Source organism: Hakea prostrata, chromosome 6, assembly GCF_041222555.1.
Source record: "Hakea prostrata isolate BN-2017 chromosome 6, UWA_Hpros_2, whole genome shotgun sequence".
Classification (NCBI taxonomy): domain Eukaryota; kingdom Viridiplantae; phylum Streptophyta; class Magnoliopsida; order Proteales; family Proteaceae; genus Hakea; species Hakea prostrata.
Genome location: NC_142605.1, coordinates 29020380 through 29044536, shown reverse-complemented (window position 1 = coordinate 29044536; position 24157 = coordinate 29020380). Strand labels below are relative to the sequence as shown.

The 24157-nt window shown below is 39.8% G+C and overlaps 3 protein-coding genes and 1 non-coding gene across 4 annotated transcripts; all 4 read left to right on the top strand.

Moving 5' to 3' along the window:
* Positions 1-59: 59 nt before the first annotated feature.
* Positions 60-3213, top strand: LOC149013132 (cation/H(+) antiporter 15-like). Its single transcript, XM_089160271.1, has 3 exons — positions 60-345; positions 648-1616; positions 1749-3213. Exons 1-3 carry the CDS (start codon positions 100-102, stop codon positions 2880-2882), a joined length of 2349 nt encoding a protein of 782 aa, XP_089016397.1. The 5' UTR covers positions 60-99; the 3' UTR covers positions 2883-3213.
* Positions 3214-4364: 1151 nt separating this feature from the next.
* On the top strand, positions 4365-7720 carry LOC149013131 (phospho-2-dehydro-3-deoxyheptonate aldolase 2, chloroplastic-like). Its single transcript, XM_089158946.1, has 5 exons — positions 4365-4999; positions 6021-6298; positions 6391-6667; positions 6926-7171; positions 7272-7720. The coding sequence occupies exons 1-5, from the start codon at positions 4523-4525 to the stop codon at positions 7524-7526; spliced, it is 1533 nt and encodes a 510-aa protein (XP_089015072.1). The 5' UTR covers positions 4365-4522; the 3' UTR covers positions 7527-7720.
* A 990-nt stretch (positions 7721-8710) lies between these two features.
* Positions 8711-8782, top strand: TRNAW-CCA (transfer RNA tryptophan (anticodon CCA)). Its single transcript has one exon. It is a non-coding gene; the product is annotated as a tRNA-Trp (tRNA).
* Positions 8783-9014: 232 nt separating this feature from the next.
* LOC149013129 (polyadenylate-binding protein 2-like) lies at positions 9015-19934 on the top strand. Its single transcript, XM_089160272.1, has 6 exons — positions 9015-9377; positions 9542-9644; positions 16515-16582; positions 18354-18545; positions 18631-18761; positions 19468-19934. Exons 1-6 carry the CDS (start codon positions 9234-9236, stop codon positions 19514-19516), a joined length of 687 nt encoding a protein of 228 aa, XP_089016398.1. The 5' UTR covers positions 9015-9233; the 3' UTR covers positions 19517-19934.
* The last annotated feature ends 4223 nt before the right edge of the window (positions 19935-24157 follow it).

Below are 24157 nucleotides of genomic sequence, written 5' to 3'. Positions count from 1 at the left end.
TCCATTTGGGCTTTCTTTACGTAGGTTTCTCCATCTTGTCTCCTAACTCTCTCTCTCTCTCTTCTTTCTTTCACTAGCAGAGGTTGGTTGTGGGGCATCATGGACAGGGCAATGCTGGAACCAGAGGAGTTGTGGGCTTTTGCAGATTATCTGGGGAACATAACTGAGGGGCAGACCTGCATCTCCAATAGGACCAGCTCAAGCGGCATCATACATGGCGATTTTCCTCTTGGCTACTATGTCCCTCTCCTCATGTTGCAGATATCTCTTGCTTCCTTAACAACTCTACTCACCTCTTTTCTTCTCAAGCCTCTAGGCCAACCCCTCATGGTTGCTCAGATTTTGGTATGCTATGCTCTTTTCTCTGGTTTCCCTCTTTCTTTTTTTTCTATTAAAAACAAAGAATTTAATCTTCTTTTTTATTCAGATGGACTAGTACCATTATGGGTAACTTGCAAATTTGAAGAAAACCCTAGAAAAATATTGATTTTTCGCCAAAAACATAAGATGATAATGGTGATCTTTCACTGGGAATTGAGCCAGAAGCTCCACTATTAATTATCAAAGTGACTACGTACATATTTTAGTCATAAGTGACATTACAATATGCAGCAGTTGATACTGACTGTTTACAATCGGTTGATCAGAGTGGAGTCCTGCTAGGTCCTTCAGCTTTGGCTTATAACAAGAAGATTGGAAGAGTATTGTTTCCATTACAGAGTTTCATAATGCTGGATGTAATTGCAGTACTGGGAACCATGTTCTATTTCTTCTTGATTGGAGTTTATATTGACCCCTGGGTGGTAAAGAAGATTGGAAAGAAAGCTTATATAATTGGAATTTCAGCTGGCTTCTTCTCCACCATTTCTCCTGTGTTTGGCTTTTATTATGTATATGATTCCATTACTGATGAGTCACTGAAACGCTCACTGCCCTTTGTAATGAGGTCACAAACAATATTTACGTTCCCTATCATTGCGCGCTACCTCTTCGAGCTCAACATCTTAAATTCAGAGTTTGGGGTCATGACATTGTCTTCATCGATTATAGGTGGTGTTTTTACTATTCTATGCCAATTGTGGTTCAATAATCGCAATGTCAGTTTATTGCGTGCAATTTGTTCGAGTATTGGTTTGATGTTATGCATCACCTTCATCATCAGGCCAGTGGCATTGCTTACAATCAAAAAGTTCAAGGAGGGGGCCTCTGCCTCCATCTGTTCCATCTTTATAGCTGTCATGCTTTCTGGGTTAATAACCCATTGGTTTGGTGCTCCTTTGGTTTTGGGGCCTTTCATATTGGGCATTACTATACCATCCGGGCCACCTTTAGGTGCAGCTCTAGTAAATAGGCTTGAAGTCATTGTTTCATGGATTTTTATGCCAATCTACTTCCTCAAGGTTGGTTTGGCAATAAATATCTTTGTCATACAAATTTCACATCTTCTGAAGGTGGGGATGATAATCCTCATTGCCTGCTTTGGAAAATCTTTGGGAGCATTTGTTGCTGCTACCCAATGCAAGTTACCATGGACTGATGCTCTCTCAATTGCCCTTATTCTCAATGTCAAAGGTGTGCTTGAGCTTGCCATTATCAAATCAACTAGAAGATATCAGGTTCAATAAACTACCTTATCACTCTCTTTTTCATTAGTTTACCTTTTATTGTTATTATTGTTCTTTACTGTCAAGTTTTTTGTTTAGAAATGTTAACTAACCAAGAGCGTGAAAAAATTTCTATGTGGGCAGCAACTAAACAGTGAATGCTTTATAATAGTGTGTACTTCTGTTCTAGTCACAACAATGGTGATCACGTTCCTCCTAAAAGTTTCATATGATCCTTCAAAGAGATATTTGGTTTACAGTAGAAGGACTGTTATGGACACCAGACCGAATGATGAACTTACGCTTCTGATGTGCGTCAACAAAGAAGAAAGTGTTCCCTCCCTCATTGACATTCTTGAAGCATCTCATCACACCCAAAATGATCCCATTGCAGCTTACATTCTCCATTTGGTAGAGCTTGTTGGTCGTGCAACACCACTATTCATCACTCACAAATCATCAATGAACACTTCTTCAGAGCCCGGGGTCTCCGAACACATTGTAAATGCTTTTAGGCAATACCAAGATCAGAATAAAGTGAGTATCACACTGAATGCTGTCACAGCTATTACTCCAGTTGCTGCCATGTATGTCGATGTTTGCATGTTTGCTCTTGAAAAGAGGACTTCCCTTATAATTCTTCCCTTCCATGAGCCAATAGCTACCAGAGGAATCATGTCAGAGGCATCTCATTTGGGCTCTAGGTCTATGAACCTAAGAGTCCTGGACACTGCCCCTTGCTCTGTTGCAGTCCTCATTGAAAGGGAGATTTGGAGAAACCCAAGGTCTGCATTAGCAACTTGGTCATCATATCATGTTGCAGTATTGTTTTTCGGGGGTCCTGATGATAGAGAGGCATTAGCCTATGGGGCTCGAATGTCTGGCCATCCCAAGGTCAATCTCCTAGTAATTCGAATTCTTGCAGACTCCGAATGGGATGACATGAGTGGGAGAAAGCAGCAGGATGATGATTTAATTAATGAATTTAGGCAAAGCAAGGTGGATGATGATCGGATCAAATATATCGAGGAAAAAGTGGTGGATGGGATTGGATCCCTTCATATAATTCAGTCACTTGAAGGTGATGATTACCGACTTATTATGGTTGGAAGACAACATGATGATAAGTCGCCGGTTATGGCTGGACTTGTAGAATGGACTGAGCTTACAGAGCTAGGAACAATCGGGGACATACTCATCTCATCTGATTTTAGGAGTAATGCCATGATTTTGGTGATACAACAGCATGCCATGACATCAAATAAGATCAAGAAATAGACTTTGTTTTATACAGCTACATATTGGTTCAATTGTAGCTTGCTGTTTGTCAGAAAATGAAGCTTCAATAATTTAGTACTCAGTTATCTTTTTGTGAAATTGGGTAAGATTGCACACATCATGACTCTCCCAGATCCCATGGTAGCAGCAAGGCCTCTTACTCACTGTTTTTATTTTACTTGCATTTTCACTTCCTTGATTTTGTTACTCTCATCCATACTGAGTTCTGTATGCATCCTTATTTGTTAAGGAAATAACTCAGTATTTTCTGTAAGCCACATGGCAGCATCTTAATGGTTGTAATTATAATTGCTGTAATCACACTTATGTATAAATAACAGCAGATCATCTTCATATTTATTATCTGAATATTCATTACATAGCATCAGAGCAAACCGTCTCAATGATACCATGTTGTCAACAAGGTTCTTTTGCTTTTTGGTAAGAGTACAGTATCTTCCATTCAGTGATGGCTCTTGCATTCTCTTTTTTCAGCTTTTGACCAAAAGACTCGGCATTTTTTTTTGGTAAACAGTACTTCATTCATTAAAGAAAGAAAAGTACAAACACACAGCTGCATGAAAACACAAGGTTCACATCGAACCAAGAAGCGGAAAGCGATCAAACTGTCATACATGCAATAGACAGGGTCATCCTGAGTAAGGGATGGGTCAAGCCCACTATATCCTTAGAAATAAAGCTGCAACAAATACAGCACCAAATAAGCACAAGCACCCACAAAGGGGAACAAAATACACGCCTCAAGGGCGGACAGACAACACGCCTCTAGGGCGGACACAGATACACAACACGCCTCAAAGGCGGACACAAAAGTCGTTCGGTTGTCGCAGTGGTAATATCAAAAGTGCGGAGGAGGGTCAGACCTGCCATCCAGCGCTGCCGTAAAGGTCTTCAAGCTTGCCGCACTCGGGCATTCTCTTTGAAGCTTAGTCACTTCAGCATTGGTTCATATTGAAGCTTGTTGTCACGGATATCACGTGACTTTACCGAAAAATAAAAAAGGATATCACGTGACAAACGAATGGAAGGTGATGAAATTAGAAAGGGTAATCAAGGGAAGAAAATGTTCCCATCGTGTGGGTACACCACACCGTACACCCCATGTGCCTAGATGATCTATCTACAAACCTCCCAAAAAATGATCCCCATTGTGTGGGTACCACCCCATGTGCCTTGAGGATCTACTTACAATTCTACAACCAGCGACAAAACACGTGATCAACCCTACGAACTCCGAGGGACAGTTACCCACGTGATCTTTCTGAAATCTAATTAAAAGCGGGTGTATTTATCTTGGCATATTCTTTTTTTTGGGGTAATCTTGAATCTTGATATATTTCAAAGGAATATCATTTGTCGCTCAGAATATCTCATCTACACGTGGAGATTAGATGTGCCACGTCGGCTTGGGAAGAATGTGGGCCCACGCGTGTATATCCGAGCGGCTCTGCAACATAGAATCACGCCGTCAACGTTTAGCAGTCCCAGTTCGGAATTCAGATTTCTAATCTTCTCCATTTTCCATCTATAAAACCCAAAGCTATCAAACCAAGAAGGCAAAAATCTTCCCTTTTTTTTTTTTCTGGTAAGAAGCAGGCATAGCTCCGATTCCTGCAACAATGGCGCTATCAGGGGCAACTAATCTAACTCTTTCGAATTCGCAGCTTCACCACAGCTCGAGAAAGTTCTCCCCGAAGCCCCACATTGTTTATGCCGTTCATGCAGCTGAGCCAGCGAAAAAATCCAACGGAGCTGCCCTTGAGACCAAGATTGGCTCTTCGTCGTTGTCGAATTGGACCATCGATGCATGGAAATCCAAGAAGGCTCTTCAAATTCCTAGTTACCCAAATCAGGAGGAGCTCGATTCCGTTTTGAAGATTCTCGAGAGCTTCCCTCCCTTGGTTTTTGCTGGAGAGGCAAGGAAGTTGGAGGAGAAGCTAGCGAAAGCAGCACTTGGCGAGGCGTTTCTGCTTCAGGGAGGTGACTGTGCTGAGAGTTTCAAGGAATTTAATGCTAACAACATCAGGGATACCTTCAGGGTTCTGCTGCAGATGGGCGTCGTCTTGAGCTACGGTGCTCAGATTCCCGTTATTAAGGTCCTCTCTCTTTCTCTTTAATAAATTATTCTCCTTTCTGATGTCTTTTTGTTTATACATTTGATCTGGATTTGTGTTTTGGGATCTGGTCCTCAGTGACTTTGAAACCCAAACTTCAGATTTTCTTCTTATATCTCTTCAAAATATTGTTATCTACTTAATTCGGGCGACCATTGATGATGCCTCTTCGTTATCTACTATGATAAGTGATGTTCATAGGGATTCTGGTATTCTGCCTAGGGTTTATAATAACAGAATCCCCCGAGCCCGATCCCAATTTGAGCTATTTCGAACTTGCCGCTCTATACAACTTCTATAGGGATCAACTGGATCCGGCCGATTCTGGCAGCTTCCGCTCTGATCTCCTCCGAGTCCAATCGGATTAGGACGCTGGCTGAGTCTGGCTATTCTGCTATTCAACTACACAAATTGTTGATGGGAAATAGCTTTGGATTTCTTCTGAAATGGCTACAGATAATATGGTTTTCTTTTACATTGTTCATTTGAAAGAAATAAACATCCCAGAGAGTTTTAGAAGCCCCATCCTTTCTTATACAAAACTTCAAGATGGATGTGCAATCATTTTAGGAATTTTGAGTAGCACCGTTTAATATCAATCCCTAACTATAATTCTAGGTCCACATCAATATTTTCATGAACACAACGTGTTGACACTGATTCAGAAGTAAGGGAACAGAAAAGTTCAAGGGTACTAAGATTTTCTGGTGCATTCTATGGTCAGTGTTTCAAATTTGTTATGTACAAAACTTAAACGGTTGCATCTTTTTCCCTTAACAACACTAAATTACAGTCTTTCTTGTGTTTCACTGTTGAAATAGGTATTTTTTATTCTTTTAAGAGTTGATCAGTCATCGGTCATTACACTCTCTTCCTTGTGTTTCACTGGAAAATAGATACTTATCTGTCATCAGTTAGTCTGTTAGCTAATTCCGATCCTAAATCCTACTTGTATCTGGATGTGCTATTTTGGGCTTACTACTTCTTTCTGATTGTTAAACAGGTAGGAAGGATGGCTGGCCAGTTTGCAAAACCTAGATCTGATCCGTTTGAGACCAAGGATGGAGTGAAGCTCCAAAGTTATCAGGGAGACAACATCAACAGTGATGTCTTTGATGAAAAATCTAGAGCTCCAGATCCCCAAAGACTTATTAGGGCCTATACTCAATCAGCAGCAACCTTAAACCTTCTCAGAGCATTTGCCACTGGTGGATATGCAGCAATGCAGAGAGTGAAACAATGGAACCTCGATTTCACTGAAAATAGTGAGCAGGGAGACAGGTAATAGTTTCTTGATTTCATCTAGCTCTTATGCAGATGGTGCTTCCTTTTTCATTTAGGTTCTAATGAAAGACTCACTGGATTGCGAACAGGTACAAGGAAACTGCTCAGAGAATAGACGATGCTTTGGGGTTCATGGTTGCTTCTGGACTCACCATGGATCATCCTATAATGACTACCACTGAATTCTGGACATCCCATGAGTGCCTTCATCTACCATATGAGCAAGCATTAACACGAGAGGATTCAACGACGGGTCTGTTCTATGATTGCTCTGCTCACTTCCTTTGGGTAGGTGAGAGAACTAGACAGTTGGATGGAGCCCATCTTGAATTCCTTCGAGGTGTAGCCAATCCCCTTGGTGTCAAGGTAAACGAATGATCCCTATCATCCGACTCTTCTACCTTAGCACACAACTTCAAGTTATACTTGTTAATTGCCCATTTTCTCGGCTCTTGGTTTTAATTATAACAATCAGATGAATGCCTTTAAGTTTCATTGGTGCTTCTGTCAGATGATAAACTATCTGGACATCACAGGCACCTATAGTTTGTACCTTCACTTGTCCTCCAACTACCTGGTGGATGCATTCCTTTAAAAGTGTTAACTTGTCTACTGGATTTACAGGTGAGTGACAAGATGGACCCAAAGGAGCTTGTGAAACTTTGTGAAATTCTAAACCCTCAGAACAAGGCTGGAAGAGTAACAATAATCGTACGGATGGGTGCGGAGAACATGCGAGTGAAGCTCCCCCATTTGATCAGAGCAGTACGCCAAGCAGGGCTTATCGTTACATGGGTGAGCGATCCCATGCATGGGAACACTATCAAGGCTCCATGTGGCCTTAAGACCCGTTCATTCGATGCTATCAGGGTAATGCTCTTAACATCTAAATCTGTCATATAATTTCTTTTGTAGCTCTGTTGTCCCAAGGATTAACTGAACAGGAAATTCTTTGTTTTGTTTGCCTCAGGCGGAGTTGAGGGCTTTCTTTGATGTGCATGAACAAGAGGGGAGCCGTCCAGGTGGAGTTCATTTGGAGATGACAGGGCAGAATGTCACGGAGTGTATTGGAGGATCAAGGGTAGTTACATATGATGATTTGAGCTCCCGCTACCATACACATTGTGATCCCAGGCTTAATGCATCACAATCATTGGAGCTAGCTTTTGCCATCTCAGAGAGGTTAAGGAAGAAGAGGATGATGAAGAATCAAGCATTTTCTTAGATTTCTATTGAGGCAGTTGTTCCATTGAAGGTTGATGACTTTAGTATGGATATTTAATTGTAGGACCTGAAGTTTCTCTTCATGATTTGGTCTTTCCTAGAGAAATAAGTTTACTTGTTAGGCTTGTCTCTTCATTCTTTGTACCCAGAAGCCTTGCAAATGAAATCTGGTACCTGTCTACTAGTTTCCTGTCTTACGGTTGTGACCTTGGAACTGAATTTGCTGGTAGTTCAATAAGGTCTCTGAACGTGTGTTTCTGTGGCATGGCTTGAAAATAAGGGTGTAAATGGATAACTGAAATCGGCTTTCGAATTCACATCCGCATCCGTTTAGAGGTATCCGAATCCGTCCCCCTTTCTTACAGATCATTATCCGTCCGATAAAATTATCAAATTAAGTTACTTATTTAGATTTATTATTCTTATTTTTATAAATTTTACATATGAGATGTGACTATTTTTCTAGATTTTCTACTAAAATAACTACAAAGTTGTTAAATTCTTAAATTTCAAACCTAGCCCTCACAAATAAAATAAAAAGGTAAAGATGTAAGTCAAAAATTTGTATTTAATTTATATACATGTCCATTTAAAATAATCTACTTAAGAAAATAACTATTTGATTATCATCCGAATCCGACAGAATCCATCCGAAAATCGATAGGATATTATTCGAATTTGTCTAAATATAATAGGATGTGAATATGGATATACCACTATCTGATCCGAATCCGGTCCGTTTACCCCCCTACTTGAAAACCTTTGGCGGTTTTTCCTGGACATAATCTATAAATCAATTAAATTAATTATAAAACAATTTTTTCTTTAACCCAAGTAAATTCACTTAGATGATGAAATTAAGGAACTTAACCAAGTTGCTAATGCCTTGAATAAGGAGTAAGCTAAACTAGGGTTCTCCTTGGATTTAACATACTTGGTATAAAACGTGTCAAGCATACTAATACATGCTTGTTGTTATTTCTACGGTGGGCTATGTAATGTGTAGCAGAGTCTATATATTAAATAATTAGTATAGGTAGTCTTAAAATCCTACTGCGTTCTTGTTAGTTTTACTCATTGGTTGTGGCCTTACCGAATGTAAAAATCCTTTTCCAGGAGTTGAAAGATATTGATGGACAAAAATAAATTTACTAATTAAATAATATGTGCCATGTAAAACATGTCGGATCCGTGGCGCAATGGTAGCGCGTCTGACTCCAGATCAGAAGGTTGCGTGTTCGATTCACGTCGGGTTCAAAACCTCGAATGTTTTTCCCCCTTTTTCTCTGTACTCGAGTTTTCCAACTGAGGCCACTAGATTGGTATCCAAATCTTGCATCAATCTGGAGCAAAACTGGTGGATCAAGCCACAAAACTGATCGAACGACAGTAAGGAGGCCAATACAGGAATACGTGACTGTGAGAAATCGCGTGTCAAATCGGAATTAGGTTTGTGAAAGTGAATTTATTGGACGGTAATACCCCTCGCCAACAAAAAGTCCTATCTCTGAAAGTGAGAGGGATCCATCGACTGTCGATGAATAATTATTTTAGCGGTTTTCTCTTGAGTCTACCATTGGTCTTCCATTGCCTGCAACACTGAAAAAAAACCGTGGACAGATTAGAGAGTAGAAATAGAGTGTAGAATCTCCATCGAGAAGCATAAGAAGGAGAGATTGTAAGGAGTCGAAGAGGGAGGTAGAGAGTGATGGAACAACAATATCAATTCGAGCAGGAGCATAACGAGCAAGAACATGAGGTCTACGGTGGAGACATACCTGACGAAGGAGAGATGGAAGCTGATGTCGACATGTCCGGGGCTGACAACGAAGAGGATCCAAATGCTAAGGAGGTCTCTCTCTTTCTGACAGTAGAATTCGCAAGCTTGAATTTTTATGTTTTATTTTCTAGTTTCTCTCTCACATATCTTGCCCTAGTTTCTTACTTTTTGGTTTCTGTAATGATGGATAGCACGAGACAAGGCTTGGTAAATAATTCTCTTATATGTTTTTAAAGGACTTAGAGGAAATGAAGAAGAGGCTCAAGGAGATTGAAGAAGAAGCAGGAGCTCTTCGTGAGATGCAGGCCAAAGTTGAGAAGGAAATGGGGGCCGTTCAAGGTATTTCTCTGTCTCTGTATCTCTTTCTCGTTATGTTTATCTTTTTCCTGTTGACATGGTCGGAAACAACAATTTTCTGATCTCCTATTGTAATTGGTAAATGATTTGTACAATAATGATAATAGTGCTTGGTTCTTCTTCTTCTTCTTCTTCTTTTTGTGTGTGTGCGTGTGTGGGTTGGGGGGGGGGGGGTTCGTCTCTTATGAAAGAACTGAGCTACTAGTTTAGTTAGTTTGACTGTTATGTGCACAGAACAAGAGTGGGGGTTCATCTACTGTGAAAGGACTGAGCTACTGGTTTAGTTAGTTTGACTTGTTGTGTGCACAGAACAAGAGTGGGAGTTCATCTACTGTGAAAGGACTGAGCTACTGGTTTAGTTAGTTTGACTCGTTGTGTGCACAGAACAAGAGTGGGGGTTCATCTACTGTGAAAGGACTGAGCTACTGGTTTAGTTAGTTTGACTTGTTGTGTGCACAGAACAAGAGTGGGGATTCATCTACAGACTGGGAGACTAAAGAAGATGTTAAGGGGAACTAAACTCTCTCACTCTGGACTACTGCCTAGAATAACATAAATTAGTAAGGAGTGATAGCAAGAAATAAAGAAGAAACTGAAAGGAAGTAGATCACCTATGGAAGGGCAGGAGTAGAAACATAAAGATCGGGTGCCAAGCTACCTGGGCAGTCTCACAAATGACTTCAATATTCCATCATTCTGTTCTAAATTCCAATTATAATAAGGTAGGTGCTTATAAATAAATAAATGAAGGAACTTAAATTGGGCATAAACTTTAAAATGTCCTGCTGGACCAAAGACACAGATTTGGACCTAGTTCTCTGCTGGGTGTCCTAAAACGGTTCAAGCCAGTACAATCACAGGTATGTATTATGTACTGTTGGATTTTGGAAAGTTGTTTTGATGATATGAAGATGAAGTGGAAATAACATTTTACTTCCCTTTGCTTCATGGGGATCTTTGGATGAGAATGCTGAATTGATGAACATACTTCCACTGGATTACCCCAGCATGGTAGCAGATAAGTATTGGTGGGTTGCTGTTTTGAATGAGTTCTAGAGCCTGACATTGGGGAAGTTGGGGGATGTGGTGGAGTGTTTAGGGCAGAATGGGGTGTGGTTGAAAATTTAAAACAAAGTAGGGGGTAGCGTTGAATGTATACTTTCCCTCCATTTTCGGCTTCATAACATGTTGATACAAGCTTGAGGGGAGTCGGGGATGTGAAGAAACCAACTTAGTGTGAGTTAATTACATGTACACTCTATCAAAGTGGGTGCAAGTTTTGCTAAAGAGAACTGGAACGAGGGTACAAACTCTCTTTATAACCTGCTTGGTCACAACCAGACGAGCCCTAAAAAAAAGACATGGAATGATACCGAAGACATCCAAATGGTAGGGTGAAGGTGTAAATACATTAATTTCTCCATATCTTTTCTTGTTGATCAATAGGAAGAGAAAAGGGTCAACAATGCTGCTCACAAAAACAGTTTCACATCCAATATTTATCTTGTTTGGGTTTGATGTGTAGAAGATCTGGGCCCATCAAGTGGAGAAAGATCCTATCCTAATGATGCCATAGTCTAAATTCTATTTGAAGGTTTAGAAATTATATTTTATTCCATTTGTGTAGCTTTAAGTTCCAGTTGTACTATTTTTCTTTTCTTCTCTAGAGTAGGATTTTCCATTTTGATGTACAGCAGCTAGATTTTATAGGTTCCTTGATGTGGTTGCTTTGTTCATCGGGGATTTTAGTTTATTGATTAGATTGGAACTAGGATTGCTTGGTCTTGAAAGCCTAAATTTCTTAGGTCTTACTCATTTTTTATTTTGGAAGCCTAAATTTCTTAAGTCTTATTCTTTATGAAACCTAATTTCTTAGGTCTTACTCATTTTTCTTTTGGGAAGCCTAAGTTTATTAGGTCTTACTCTTTATGAAGCCTAATTTCTTAGGTCTTACTCATTTTTTTCTTTTGGAAGCCTAAGTTTCTTAGGTCTTACTCTTTATGGAGCCTAATTTCTTAGGTCTTACTCATTTTTCTTTTCGAAGCCTAAATTTCTTAGGTCTTACTAGTTATGAAGCCTAATTTCTTGGGTCTTAACTCATTTTTGGAGTTGTTGTCTCTTCCCTACTCCCCCGAGCATCATAGGTCGAATTTCATGGTGGCTTCGCATGTTATAAGTAGTTAATTTTGAAGTTGAGCTTATTGAACTTTTACAATTTTTTGAAGTCTTTGAATGACATCAATTTTTGGAAGTCTTTGAATATACCATCACAGCTCCAAGAAATTTGACCTATGATGTTCGAGGGAGTAGGGAAGAGACAACAACTCCAAACAATGAGTTTGACCTAAGAAATTAGGCTTCATTAAGAGTAAGACCTAAGAAATTTAGGCTTTGAAAAGAAAAAATGAGTAAGACCTAAGAAATTAGGCTTCATAAAGAGTAAGACCTAAGAAATTTAGGCTTAAAAAAGAAAAAATGTATAAAACCTAAGAAATTAGGCTTCATAAAGAGTTAGACCTAAGAAATTTAGGCTTCGAAAGAAAGAATGAGTAAGACCTAAGAAATTTAGGCTTCCAAAAAGAAAAAGACGAATAAGACCTATGAAAACTAGGCTTTGATGAGTCCAACATACATTTACTGAACAGGATCACTTGACAAAGTTAAACAAAAAACTGATATATTCACCGAACAGGATTACACAGAAAAGTTGGTTGAATAAACAAAAAGACCAAGAGTGGTCAAGCATACATAATTATATTAAAAAATATTACATATCAATTCATGCCGGATCACTTTGGGATTCACTTCCCAAGTCTTCATGGTCGGACTTATGACTTGAAGAATCACGAGTTGGAGCACTTGAAGTTCCAGCCTTAGGAATTGGATCCCAATTGGAATCTAAAAAACTGGTCACCTCAATGCCTTGAGGTTTGGGGAACCTAGGGTGATTGGCACACCATGAAGGACGAGGAATCTTAAGGTCGTCGTAAATCCCCGGATCGATCAAGCTCTTGAATCTCTCCAAATTCAGGTCCTTGAACGCTCCAATAATACTTTGAAAAGTTTGATGTCGAGCATACAAGTACCCGGGAGCAGCGACCTTGGCCATAAATTCTCTACATTTGGCCGTCTTGATCCATCTCTTTATAACTTCGTGACGAAGTTCGTTGGGGATATCCTCGAACACACTCGGAGATTTCTCCACCACCAATTTTGTGAGCCGAGCAACTCGTGGTCGGAACTGATAAGCTTGGATTGAAGACTTGCAATCTCAGCATCCTTGTCGGCAATAATTTTCTCCTTACCGACCAAGGAGCCTTCAACCTCTTCCAAACGAATTTGAAGGGAAGAACGCTCGAGCACCAACGCCTCGTTATTTCCTTTCAAGGCGGTCATCTCACTTACAAGGTCGGCTTCCTTAGCTATCCAAGAATCTTTGCTAGCTTTCAAGGAAGACAGTTCGTCCTCCAGCTCTTTAACATGTTGCTCGGATTTACGCAAGGAAAAGTGATCTTCCTAAGCAGCATCAATACTCTGTCCAAGTGATTGAACTAAAGCATAGGCCATCCTACAATAATCAAGAAAGGGGGTGATCGAAACGTAAAATAAAGAAAAGACAAATCACTCAACGAGTAAGGATCATTTACCTAATAGTAATATTATGAGCCTGGAGATGACCAAATTCTCTTAAATAATGTTGGTCGGCAGGAAGTAGAACACCTGCCAACCAATCAGAGCAACACTAGAGGCGGAAGAACCAGTGAATACAGAGGAATCACTGTTCAACGACCAACCTGGTTGGAGAACAACAGATGGTTCCGTTGTTGTCTTTGTCATAGGATCTCCCTCGGTTGGAAGATTTTCCTTCAAAGAAGCATGAAAAGGGAAAAGGATGATCCTCGGAGACCTTACTCGGACCAAAAACTCTTTTAGCTAGTCGAGGAAGGAGATCGGAAGTCTTTTCTTTCCTAAGCTTAGGAACATTTTTGCCTTTGGAAGAAGAGGTTCTATTGAACGGACCTTTCTCCGCCTCGGTCGGGTTTTTTGCCTCCACTTCTTTAAAGTCTTCTACTTACAACAGTGGCTGCATTGAAATCTTCTTCTCTGAACAACACTACATTTTCCGAACAAGTAGACTTAGAGATAAAATTACTAAACATTGAATAGAAGTATGAGTGAAGAAATACTCAAGCTCACCAGTTAAGAATCCCCAATAATGGAGGATGCTTAGGTATTCCAAGCAATATCCATTCACAGCTAGTAAATTTCCGTCTTCAGTGGGGATCTGCAGAATTCGATCCCTTGCTTCCTGTTCGGAATAAGATAAATCAGGAAAGAAATCGAACCCTCTGGAGGAGTTTTCGGCCAAGAAATGGGGAAGTTCGGGGAAGAAGGGGGTCGGGCAAAGAAGTATCTAGGACACCAACCCTTGGTATTAGAAGGAAGGGTACCATTTTCTATAAAATTTCCCTCCCAACCAGATTGGAAAGCAGTACATTTAGATAGATAAAACCAACGTTCCTGCTCTTGCTTCTTAGACATAAAGAAGTGCAGAAACAAGTTCACGGTAGGCATCACACCGACCTCCCTCTGTTTACAAAAACCCCAAAGCAAATGACATTACGCCAACTATTGGGCGCCAACATCTCCAGACACATCCCAAAATGGTTAAGAATATCTACAAAAGCAGGGTGTACAGGAAGTCTAAAGCCACTGATAAAGGCATCCTTTTATACTACAAATTCTCCTCGTGGAGGTCGGTGAGCTCATTCATTAATAGCTAGAACTCTCATTATATACTCATCAGGGATAGCGTACCGAGCACGAATGAGTTCTAAATCATCCTCGGTCAACTCAGAAGGAAAAAATCTAGGGCCTGAAGTACTGGGGTCGAAGTCAATATGGTCGGGGGTACAAGGTCTAGACCGTTCTATGTGAAGGTCGGCTGGTGAAAGGCTTTCTATCCACCCTTTTCTATTTGCCTTAAAATGTGCTCGGACACTTAAAAGACTTGACCTCTTCGTCACTTAGCATGTTTGGTTGGGGTCTAGGGGCCTGTTCGGTATCTCTAGAGGAAGAACTTCTAGAATCACTACTAGCAGCCGAAGAAGAAGCGTCAATGTCTTGGGTATCCTCACGCTCCTCACTCGTCCTATCACCATCGGAAAGGGGTTGTCTAAGACGAGGAGATCTGGGAGGTTTCAAAGCAACAGATTTCACACCCATTTCTAAGAAGGATGCAAAGCACGCTACAATAAGAGAGAAAAAAGGAAACAGAAAAAAAAATAAAAAATAAAAATGGTTTCCCCAAAATACAGTAGAACTACAAGAGAAATAACCAAAAGAACCAGTGAGAAGAAGTTAGAAAGCTTACTTGGTAAAGAAGGACGCTATAGTGGCTGGCAAGAAGGAAAAGGTAAGAATGATTTTTCTGCAACTGGTATTCTTCACGAAGCTTAAGAAACACGAAATAGCAGAAATGAGAAGAAGAGGAGGAATAGGTTTTTATACTTTACCAATATCCAGATCCAACGAGCCATAAATCAAGAACTCCAAAACTTCCAGAAGATGCGGATCTAATGTAAATAAAGAATGCTTCATCCAACGGTTCCAATACCTTGATGCTTCATCTCCATCAGAGATCCTATTCTAAAGGACCAGATTGATTGCATCTATACAGTTGGGATTAAGGACCCTTGAAATTTGAAGAATCATGATGTCACAACATAAAGCTGTGGCCAAGTGTAAAAAAAGTAACTGTTTGGAAAACGTGCGCAGACATTGCAGCCCAGTTGACTGCGCAACATCTTTTAAATGTCGTCAGCAAATATGATCTTAAGTCCAATTTTTAGACCCAAAAAGTTCATTGTGGACGGACATAAAACCTATAAGGCCAAACACGGACTTAAAGATTGGGGGGCTTATGAAATTATAAGTTTGACAGGACCATCATGGTCGGACCATGTTGTCGACCATACTATGGTCGGTCCACGAACAAGATTCGAGATAACACGTTTGTGGTCGTTATCTAATAAGTTAGATTCCTGATCAAGGAGGAGTTTGTATTGATCTTCCCCAGTTTGAGATAAACTCAACTAACAAAGTCCAAAAGGGAATCTAAGTAAGATTTGAGTTCAAGATAAACTCAAAGACCTAGAGCACTAAAAAGTTATATAAAAGGACAAACAAACTAAGGAAGGAGGTATGTTGAGTAGAGCTATTACTCTTATTGCTTGTTGCATTCCTGCAAGTATTCTTTCGAGAGAATTCGTCTAACTTGATTGTCGGAGGTGTTACTCTACCACCCCGGTCGAGCACATTCTTGCAGGTTCATTCGATTGATTGGACGAGCAGGATTACGCTGCAACACTTGGTAATTGGGTTATTATAAATAAGAGTATTAGAGGGACATTTTGAAGAGAAAACAGTTACAGTTGAAGCTGTGAGATGTGGCAACAGTGAGAGACTGTGGGAGAGGGGATACTTAACAGAAAAAACCCCGACCAAAAAGAAAAAGAGTTTTCAGTTATATAATTTTGTTCCTTTTATTGTATTGAATCCTGCTGCGGTTGATCTTCTGTTTGTTTCCCTAGTTTGATATTGACTTTGCATAACCTTCAGAAATCTGTCAAAAATTGCAATTATTATGAATTATAATTGACCTTTGTGTCATTCATGGAGAATGTGTGACTTCTATTGCTATGTCTCATCCCAGTCAAACACACTTAATGACTTGCCTACTTAATTTAACTGTTTTATTCTGTCTGGTTGCATATAGTTTCTGGTTTTGATGATTCTATAATATAATGACTATGTTTTAACATCATGTTCTTGTGTTTGCCCTGCATAAAGATCCCTCTACTGCTGCAACACAGGCTGAAAAAGAGGAAGTGGATTCACGCTCAATATATGTTGGTAATGTGAGGTTCTATAACCCTTATACTCTATTCTTATCTGTTTTGAGGCTTGCACTTGAATTTATTTTGTAATCAGAAGTTTCCTTATGGGCATGTGGTGCTTGTTGTGATTATTTATTTTTTATTTTTTATTTTTTAAAGAATTCTTTTGATCTGACCATTAGAACCGTATAAAGTTTTAGGGCATTGTTGCTTTTCATGGTAAGCCTCTTGATCATGTTCTGGTGTTCATCTGACACTAGATTTGCAGCAACTGAGAGTCACCTACTGTGTGGATTTTTCAATGCACAGATTTGATATTTTGTGCCGCTGACCTGTTAATTCTCCTCAAATCTGTGTGGTCTTCTGTGTCTTCTACTGCTATTCTACAGATCTCCAGGGTTGGAGTCTTTTTTTTTTTTTTTTGGGCCATGTTGCTGAAGAAGAGCGCTTGCAGGCTAGAATTGGTATTGCTGCTATCAAACTCAAATGGAGTTTCTAACATCTGTATTATCACTTGTTTTTAAGGTTTAGTCTAAGGCTAAAGAAAAAAACTCTCTCATATATAACAGCCATTTGCTGATTCCAAAGAACCTTCTAATTCCAAAGCTTTTGAGGTGTTGAGTATGTGATAATGACTATTCTCATGTGGTTATGTAGCTGTATGGACCCTTGCAGCAAACGCCATGCACTACTACCAAAGGAGCTTTGAGATGACTTGAAGGACAGTTTTTCTCAGGAGAATGTCCCATATTTATGAGTCGTATAATTAAAATATTTAGCTTCAAACAAGGGGACAAGTCTGCACAATTGTTAGTTTTTTATACAGTATCTGTGAGAAGCTCAATATTCAGCTACCACTTCCTAGTTTGGAAAAGTTGAAACTTTAGCAATGTTTTTGGCTGGGTTAAGTTCTGATTAGAGTTATATCAAGAGCCAGTTGCTTGCTGGAGAGAAGTGCCATGACTAAATGAGACCAGCTTCCATAGCTGAAAGAAGGTTTTGTATTTATTGCTAGGCATGGCTGTGCTGAGGTACCTTTTCTGGATGGGCCATAGCTCACAGGGAGGTCGTGCTTGTGATACTTGCAGCCAATATCTTAACAATAGTTGGCAAGGCATCACCCAACAAAAGTCTTCTAGGCCTCGCCTTAGTTTTTCCCTTGTCCTTCACCTTATGTCGCTTTGTCACCATGACAAGGATGTTCGTGATACTATCTGCATTGCTAGTCATGTCATTGTGTTGTTAAAACAGCAATCAGGGTATAAGGCCCCTGTGTACCGTGGGGGTACACTTGTGTCGTGTAAACCTTAGTTTAAGTATGCTTTTCCCCTTTTACCCTGCCATAGGCTCTAGATTGTCTAGTTCTGTGTTCTAATTTAATTTTTTTTATTTCATAATATTCCGGGTTAGGATGGTTCTCCTAATCCCAGCCCTTATAAATAAAGCTATCGTGGGGAGAGCTGCTGGATATTGCAAACTCTCCCTCCACCGCTTTCTCCTTCTGTTCTCCTCCCCTCCCCCCCCCCCCAAAAAAAAAAAAACTTATCTTCTTGGGTTCTGGTTCCATTGCAGTTTCCCTTGTTGCATTTCTTCTGGTACTTTATGCTGTCATCTTATCCATAAAAATAAAAATTTTAGAAAAGGTCACATTTCTACAGTTATCTGAATATAATGCATGCAATTTTTTTTCTTCTTTTTTTTGTTCTAACTATATGGTAGTTGTTTTGCATTCTGTTGTTCACTTCTTACTATTTCCTTGCCTTAATTGGATGTGTTGTGTTTGAAACCTCAGGTAGACTATGCATGTACTCCTGAGGAAGTCCAGCAACATTTCCAATCTTGTGGAACAGTGAACAGAGTCACTATTTTGACAGACAAGTTTGGTCAGCCGAAGGGATTTGCTTATGTTGAATTTGTTGAAATAGATGCGGTTCAGAATGCTCTTCTGTTAAATGAGTCAGAGTTGCATGGTCGTCAATTGAAGGTCCTTGAATTTATAATTAAGTGAGCATATTTTGCCCGGAAATTTTAATTTTCTGAGTGTAGTGGGAATTTTGATGGTTTTGCAGGTATCTGCCAAGCGTACCAACATTCCCGGACTGAAACAGTTCCGAGGGAGGCGGCCTAACCCATATCTTGGCTTTCGAGGGCGGAGACCCTTCATGCCTGGTCCCCCTTTCCTTGCTCCGTATGGATATGGGTAAGCATTTTTAGCTTTTCAACAAACTGAGACACAAAAAGGGTGGCGCTTGGATCCACTGCCTCCCAGGGTAGACAGCTTAGGTTGTGTGGGGGTCATATTTCTGAGACTTGGGATCCATCATCTCATAAGTGGGTTCTCTACCCATTGTGTTGTGCAACGCTGCCCCCTAGGTAGCAGAACTGGAATCACAAGAGTGAGTGGCGTGGTGGTGGGTGGGGTTTTAACCTGCCTTGTTCTTCAATGCTTTGTACTTGCTTCTCTTCCTTTGATATAAATTCGGTTGCCTATCTACATACACATTTTCTGTCAAATCCAATTTTTATCGGCTACTCCTGATGTAAATCATTTTGTCTAATGTGTCTCATTCTTTCTACCTTTATCATGGAGGAGCTGTGGTTCAATTCTTTTTCCTTCAGGAGAGTTTTTCTTAGCCCACAAATAAAGGTGTTGTGGGGTGGGGTGGGGGGGGGGGGGAGAAGTTAAAAAAAGGAAAAACACACTTCTTGAATTCCTCACCAAAATGCCTTTCACTGCCGAGAGTCTCATCCAACCACAAAAAAGGTTGTGGGTGAAGCAAAACTCGGGGGGGCGGGGGTTCCTGTTTAGCAATCAATTATTTTGTTTAGTCCATGAAATATATATTCCCATGATTGACTATTCATATCTTTTTGAATTTGACCATCCTTGTTTTCTGTGTGTGCAGCAAGGTCCCAAGGTTCAGGCGGCCTATGCGATATAGGCCTTACTATTAATGGGTTTGCATCAGCTTGCCATGGCCAAACATTCGATATTGTGGTGTGGCAAACGGCACATAAAAATGTGACCTGGAGTTAGGAAATCCATTTCTTCCGTAGATGGATGATCTTTAGTCAGTGAAGTTCCAATTTGATGCTTCTACAATCTGCGGATTACTTAGGATGAAGACTCTGTTGGTTTATTCAAATCTATGGATTTATGTTGGATGAGGCTGGCAGCTGTTGTTGACCCATCAAATTCACCTATTTTCACATAACTCTTGTATCTGTACAATTTGCAATTCTAGGATTTCAGCAGATGCTATGGACTAAAGGTCCACTGCTCCATGTGGAAGGGGGTTTATTTTACGAGCTTGGATCTAGTGATAGCAGGGCTCGCTCCGTAAAAGTATTGATTGATGATTGACAAATTACTTGGGCACCGGTGGTTTTCCCCCCCCCCCCCCCCTCCCCCCCCCCCCCCCCCCCCTCGTTGTTGCTCCCCCTCTCCCCCCCCCCCCCCCCCCCCCCCCCCCCCCCCCCTTTGTGCCCCCCCCTCCCGGTGCGTGCCCCCTTGCGCTGGGTTGTTTTTTTTAGGTTGGGCCCCCCCCCCCCCCCCCCCCCGGGCCCCCCCCGGCGCGCCCCGCCCCCCCCCCCCTGGGCCCCCCTTTTGTCGGCCTGCCTTTATAATAATATTTATTTGGTTCTTACCCCCAAGAGATTGTCTTCCATTGATCTCTTCCTCGTGCAATTTGGTGTCCCCTCTCATTCCTTTGCTCTTTTCCTTCTATCCTTCTATCTTGGCGGCTCTTCTTTCCATATCGTATCTTTTGTGTGCAGTCATATATTGTATTTCCATATCGGTAGATGTTCCTTCTACTATAATTGTATGCACTCCTGATGTTAGTTCGATTACTCATCTTGTCTTTCTTCTTTGTATCTTATATTTTCTCTTTATTTTATAACACGTTATCGCGTTTCTCCTCGTTTGCTTTTGGCCTTGTTCTTTTTTTTTATTCCGTGAAATTCACCTCCTGCCGTTTTTGTCCGGGTTTCCTTGTCCTCTTGTTGTGCATCTGTGGTTGTGTTTTTTGTCTAGTCTCTTGTTTTGTTGCTTTCGTTGTGTTTTATTTATTGTATATAGTGGTTCTGCTTTGCCCCTATTGTTTGCTTTGCGTTTGTTGTTGTCGTTTCGGTGCCTGGTTGCAGATTTTAAACTGTGTGTCGTTCTGATGCACTTGGTTCGTTTTCGTTGTCTTTTCTTGTTGTTTCTTTCGTCGTCCTGTTGCGTTTGTTGTTTCTTCTGTTCCTGGTTCGTTTCGTTTCGTTCTGTTCCTGGTTGCGTTTCTTTCTTCTGTTTTTGTTTTCTCTTTTGATTATGGTTTATTCTGTATCCTTTTCGTTTGTTTGTTGTTCTGTTTTGTGGGTTTTTCTTTGTGTTCTGCCTTTTGTGGCTTGTTTGGACTTTTGGTCATGGCTCGTCTTTTGGTTCTTTCCTTCCCTGTTGCCTTCTGATTGCTGGGGCTTTTTGGTCTGCTGTGGGGGTGGACGCGTTTCCGTCTTTTTGGTTGTTGGTTCTCTTCTTCTGGTGTTTTTTTACCATGTGTTGGCCTTGCATGTTCTGTCATCTCCTTTTTTGCTTTGTGCCTTTTGTTTTGATTTGTTTTCCAATCATGTCTTGGCTTTTTGCCTTGGTGTTTTGTGTCTCCTGTCTCTTCTGTCTCCTTCTTTGGTTGTTGGTTTGTTTGTTTCTTTTCTCTTCTCTCTCTCTTGTTGTTTATCTTTTTATCTTTTCTTCTTTTTTTTTTTATTGCTTTCTATATTCTTTTTATTTTTGTTTCATTTTTATGGTGTGTTTCTCTTATTCTTGTGGTTTTTGGTTTCTTTTATTTGTGTTGCCTGTTCTTTCGGTGTACATTTGATTGGCTCTGGGCTATCTATTTTTTTGGGTTTTTTTTCTTATTTTGTAGTGTTTGATACTTATTAAGTTTCAAAGCTATTTGTCAAATGATTATCACCTTGTGTCTACAAATAATGGTATTAATATCTATATGGTTTGTATTTCTCCCAATTTGTACTCCGTTCGCTGGTTGCCTGCTTGGGTTTTGACATTGTTCCATATTTTATTATTTGGCATGACCCTTGACCATCCCGGATCGTTGTGCGTTTTGTTCTTGTCTCCATTGAGCCGATTCTTCATGTGATTTTCTTGTATTGCTTGTTCTCGTTATTATTAATTTCACCGCTAGTTGAGTTGCATTCTCGTTTTTGAACGTTGGGGTGTTTGGCCCTTCCCCTCTGTGGCCTTCGGTTTTGTTTTTGTTCTTGTGGTCACATGTACGTTCATTTTGCTCTCTACTTGGTGTTTGCGATTGTTTGCTCAATAATGAATTAGAGCATAATTTATGATTATAAGATAGCGTTTGTCTTGATATTGTTGTAATTTACATCTCGGGCTTTATGATTATTATATAACACCGAGATCCGTTGTAGCTTTTGTTTTGTTTATATCCAAATGGTTTAGCAAAATCATTTATTAAATGTCTCCAATTAATAGCTAAACCATTGGTTATGAGAACAGCATCATTTGTCGCATCGGCCAGGTTGTCATTTCTCCCTTTCTTGGCTTATGGTCGAGCCAATATTTCTCATCTTATTTTTGGATGTGCGGCTTATGTTCTAATTGCTCCACCCTGCCAGATGAGTTCCCTGTTGGGATATTGTTGGATATTCTCCTTATATTGCTTTTGCCATGATAGGAGTTTATTTATGTTAGTTTTTCCATGGGGGAGAGTCTTAAGATTGATTGTTGCATTATCACTATCTCATTAGATCCTCGCTGCTCGTGAATTTGTTCGGATTGCTATTTGTGAATCATTGCCGTTTGTGCCTCTAAGAGTTACTAAATCTCATATTCCGCTGTGTGCTCCATTAGATTGATGTCCCGGACATCTATCGGCTGATTAAACCACGTTTCGTGGAGTCTCGTTCCGGATTCCTAGGGGGCTGATCAGATGGTCTATTGGAGACAATTGATTATGAGATCCTGACTAACTTTCTATAAACCCCTGGGTTCGTCCTTGGTCTCGATTAGTTATGTCATTGCGGTGGACCGGTGTTGTCCCATTTTTGCATATTTGTTATTGTTGATAATCACCGGGATCTTGCATTTTGTTGATGTTATCGATGTTGGCCTGTGAGCCTTCGCGGATTGAATTCGCTTGAAAATTAAAGTTTTTGGACCCGTAGTCCAACATCCAAGGTATAAAGCCAGTGGGGTACAATTGAGTTTTCTCGAAAAATGAAATGAGAAAAAAATGAAATTGTGATATATAAAGCATGAATTATGGCACAAGAATTTTCGCAGATGCCTGGCATTGATTACATGGAAACATGTTCTCTTGTGGTGGATGCAATCACCTTCGATATCTTATTAATGGCAGATATGAAAATTTTGACATGCGTCTAATGGATATTATTACAGCCTATTTATATGGCTCACTCGAGTGTGAAATATATATGAAAATCCCTGAAGGATTCAAAATGATTGAAGCATATAAAAATTCCTAGGAAGTTTGTTCAATAAGGCTTCAAAGATTATCAAGGCATATATGGTAATCTCCTTAGTGGATATTTACTAAATGAAAAGCATAAAAATGATCCAATTTATTATTGTGCCTTTATTAAAGGATATGGATCTAATTTTAGTAAGTATATATGATGATGATTTAAATATCATCGAAACTCCTAAAGAGTTTCCAAAAGCAGTAAATTATTTTAAGAAAGTTGAAATGAAAATCTTGAAAAGACAATGTTTTGTCTTGATTTGTAAATTGAGCATTTGACGAATGAAATATTCGTTCATCAATCAACTTATATAAAGAATATTTTAAAGAGATTTTATCTGGATAAAATACATCCATTGAGTACCCCAATGGTTGTGAGATCGCTCAATATAAAGAAATATTCATTTCACCCCAAGAAAACAGTGGAGAATTTATTGGTCCTGAAGTACCATATCTTAGTGCAATTGGGGCATTAATGTATCTTGCTAATAATACACAATCGGATGTAGCATTTTCTATAAGTGTATTAACAAGATTTATTTATTCTCCAATACGAAGACACTGAAATGTTACAAAACATATATTTCAGTATATTCGAGAAATTATTGACATGATATTATTTTATAAATGTGGATATCAACTTACTAGTTTTGCAGATGCAGGATATTTATGAATGTGGATATCAACTTACAACTCTTGATCTTCAATGAAATGGTGAAATCTATGTTCATTGAATTCGTTCAAGTGATAACTTGACAGGTTTATTTATTGAGGCGTTGCCTACTTCAAATGTTGAGAAGTTAGTATATGATAATGGAATGTACGTATTCAAAGATACTCAATGATGTTATCATCGGGGGAGTAAAATACGTGCTGCACTCTTTTCCCTTAACCAAGGTTTTGTCCCACTCGGGTTTTCCCGGTAAGGTTTTTAATGAGGCACTACCAATCGTATTATTTAGATATGTATACTATTTTTCCTTCACTAAGATTTTTTCCCACAGGTTTTTCTTAGTAAGGTTTTAACGAGGTACATTATCTATTGATGGACATCCAAGGGGGAGTGTTATAAATAATATTTATTATGGATGTC

Bases quoted from the DNA above. Each gene is read 5' to 3' on its own strand.
- LOC149013129 (XM_089160272.1), top strand. From the start codon at position 9,234: ATGGAACAACAATATCAATTCGAGCAGGAGCATAACGAGCAAGAACAT. The intron at 9,645-16,514 runs GTATTTCTCTGT...CCCTGCATAAAG, and splicing joins GGAAATGGGGGCCGTTCAAG to ATCCCTCTACTGCTGCAACA. The intron at 16,583-18,353 runs GTGAGGTTCTAT...TTGAAACCTCAG, and splicing joins GCTCAATATATGTTGGTAAT to GTAGACTATGCATGTACTCC.
- LOC149013132 (XM_089160271.1), top strand. From the start codon at position 100: ATGGACAGGGCAATGCTGGAACCAGAGGAGTTGTGGGCTTTTGCAGAT. The intron at 346-647 runs GTATGCTATGCT...TCGGTTGATCAG, and splicing joins TCATGGTTGCTCAGATTTTG to AGTGGAGTCCTGCTAGGTCC. The intron at 1,617-1,748 runs GTTCAATAAACT...CTATGTGGGCAG, and splicing joins AATCAACTAGAAGATATCAG to CAACTAAACAGTGAATGCTT.
- LOC149013131 (XM_089158946.1), top strand. From the start codon at position 4,523: ATGGCGCTATCAGGGGCAACTAATCTAACTCTTTCGAATTCGCAGCTT. The intron at 6,299-6,390 runs GTAATAGTTTCT...GATTGCGAACAG, and splicing joins AATAGTGAGCAGGGAGACAG to GTACAAGGAAACTGCTCAGA. The intron at 6,668-6,925 runs GTAAACGAATGA...CTGGATTTACAG, and splicing joins CCAATCCCCTTGGTGTCAAG to GTGAGTGACAAGATGGACCC.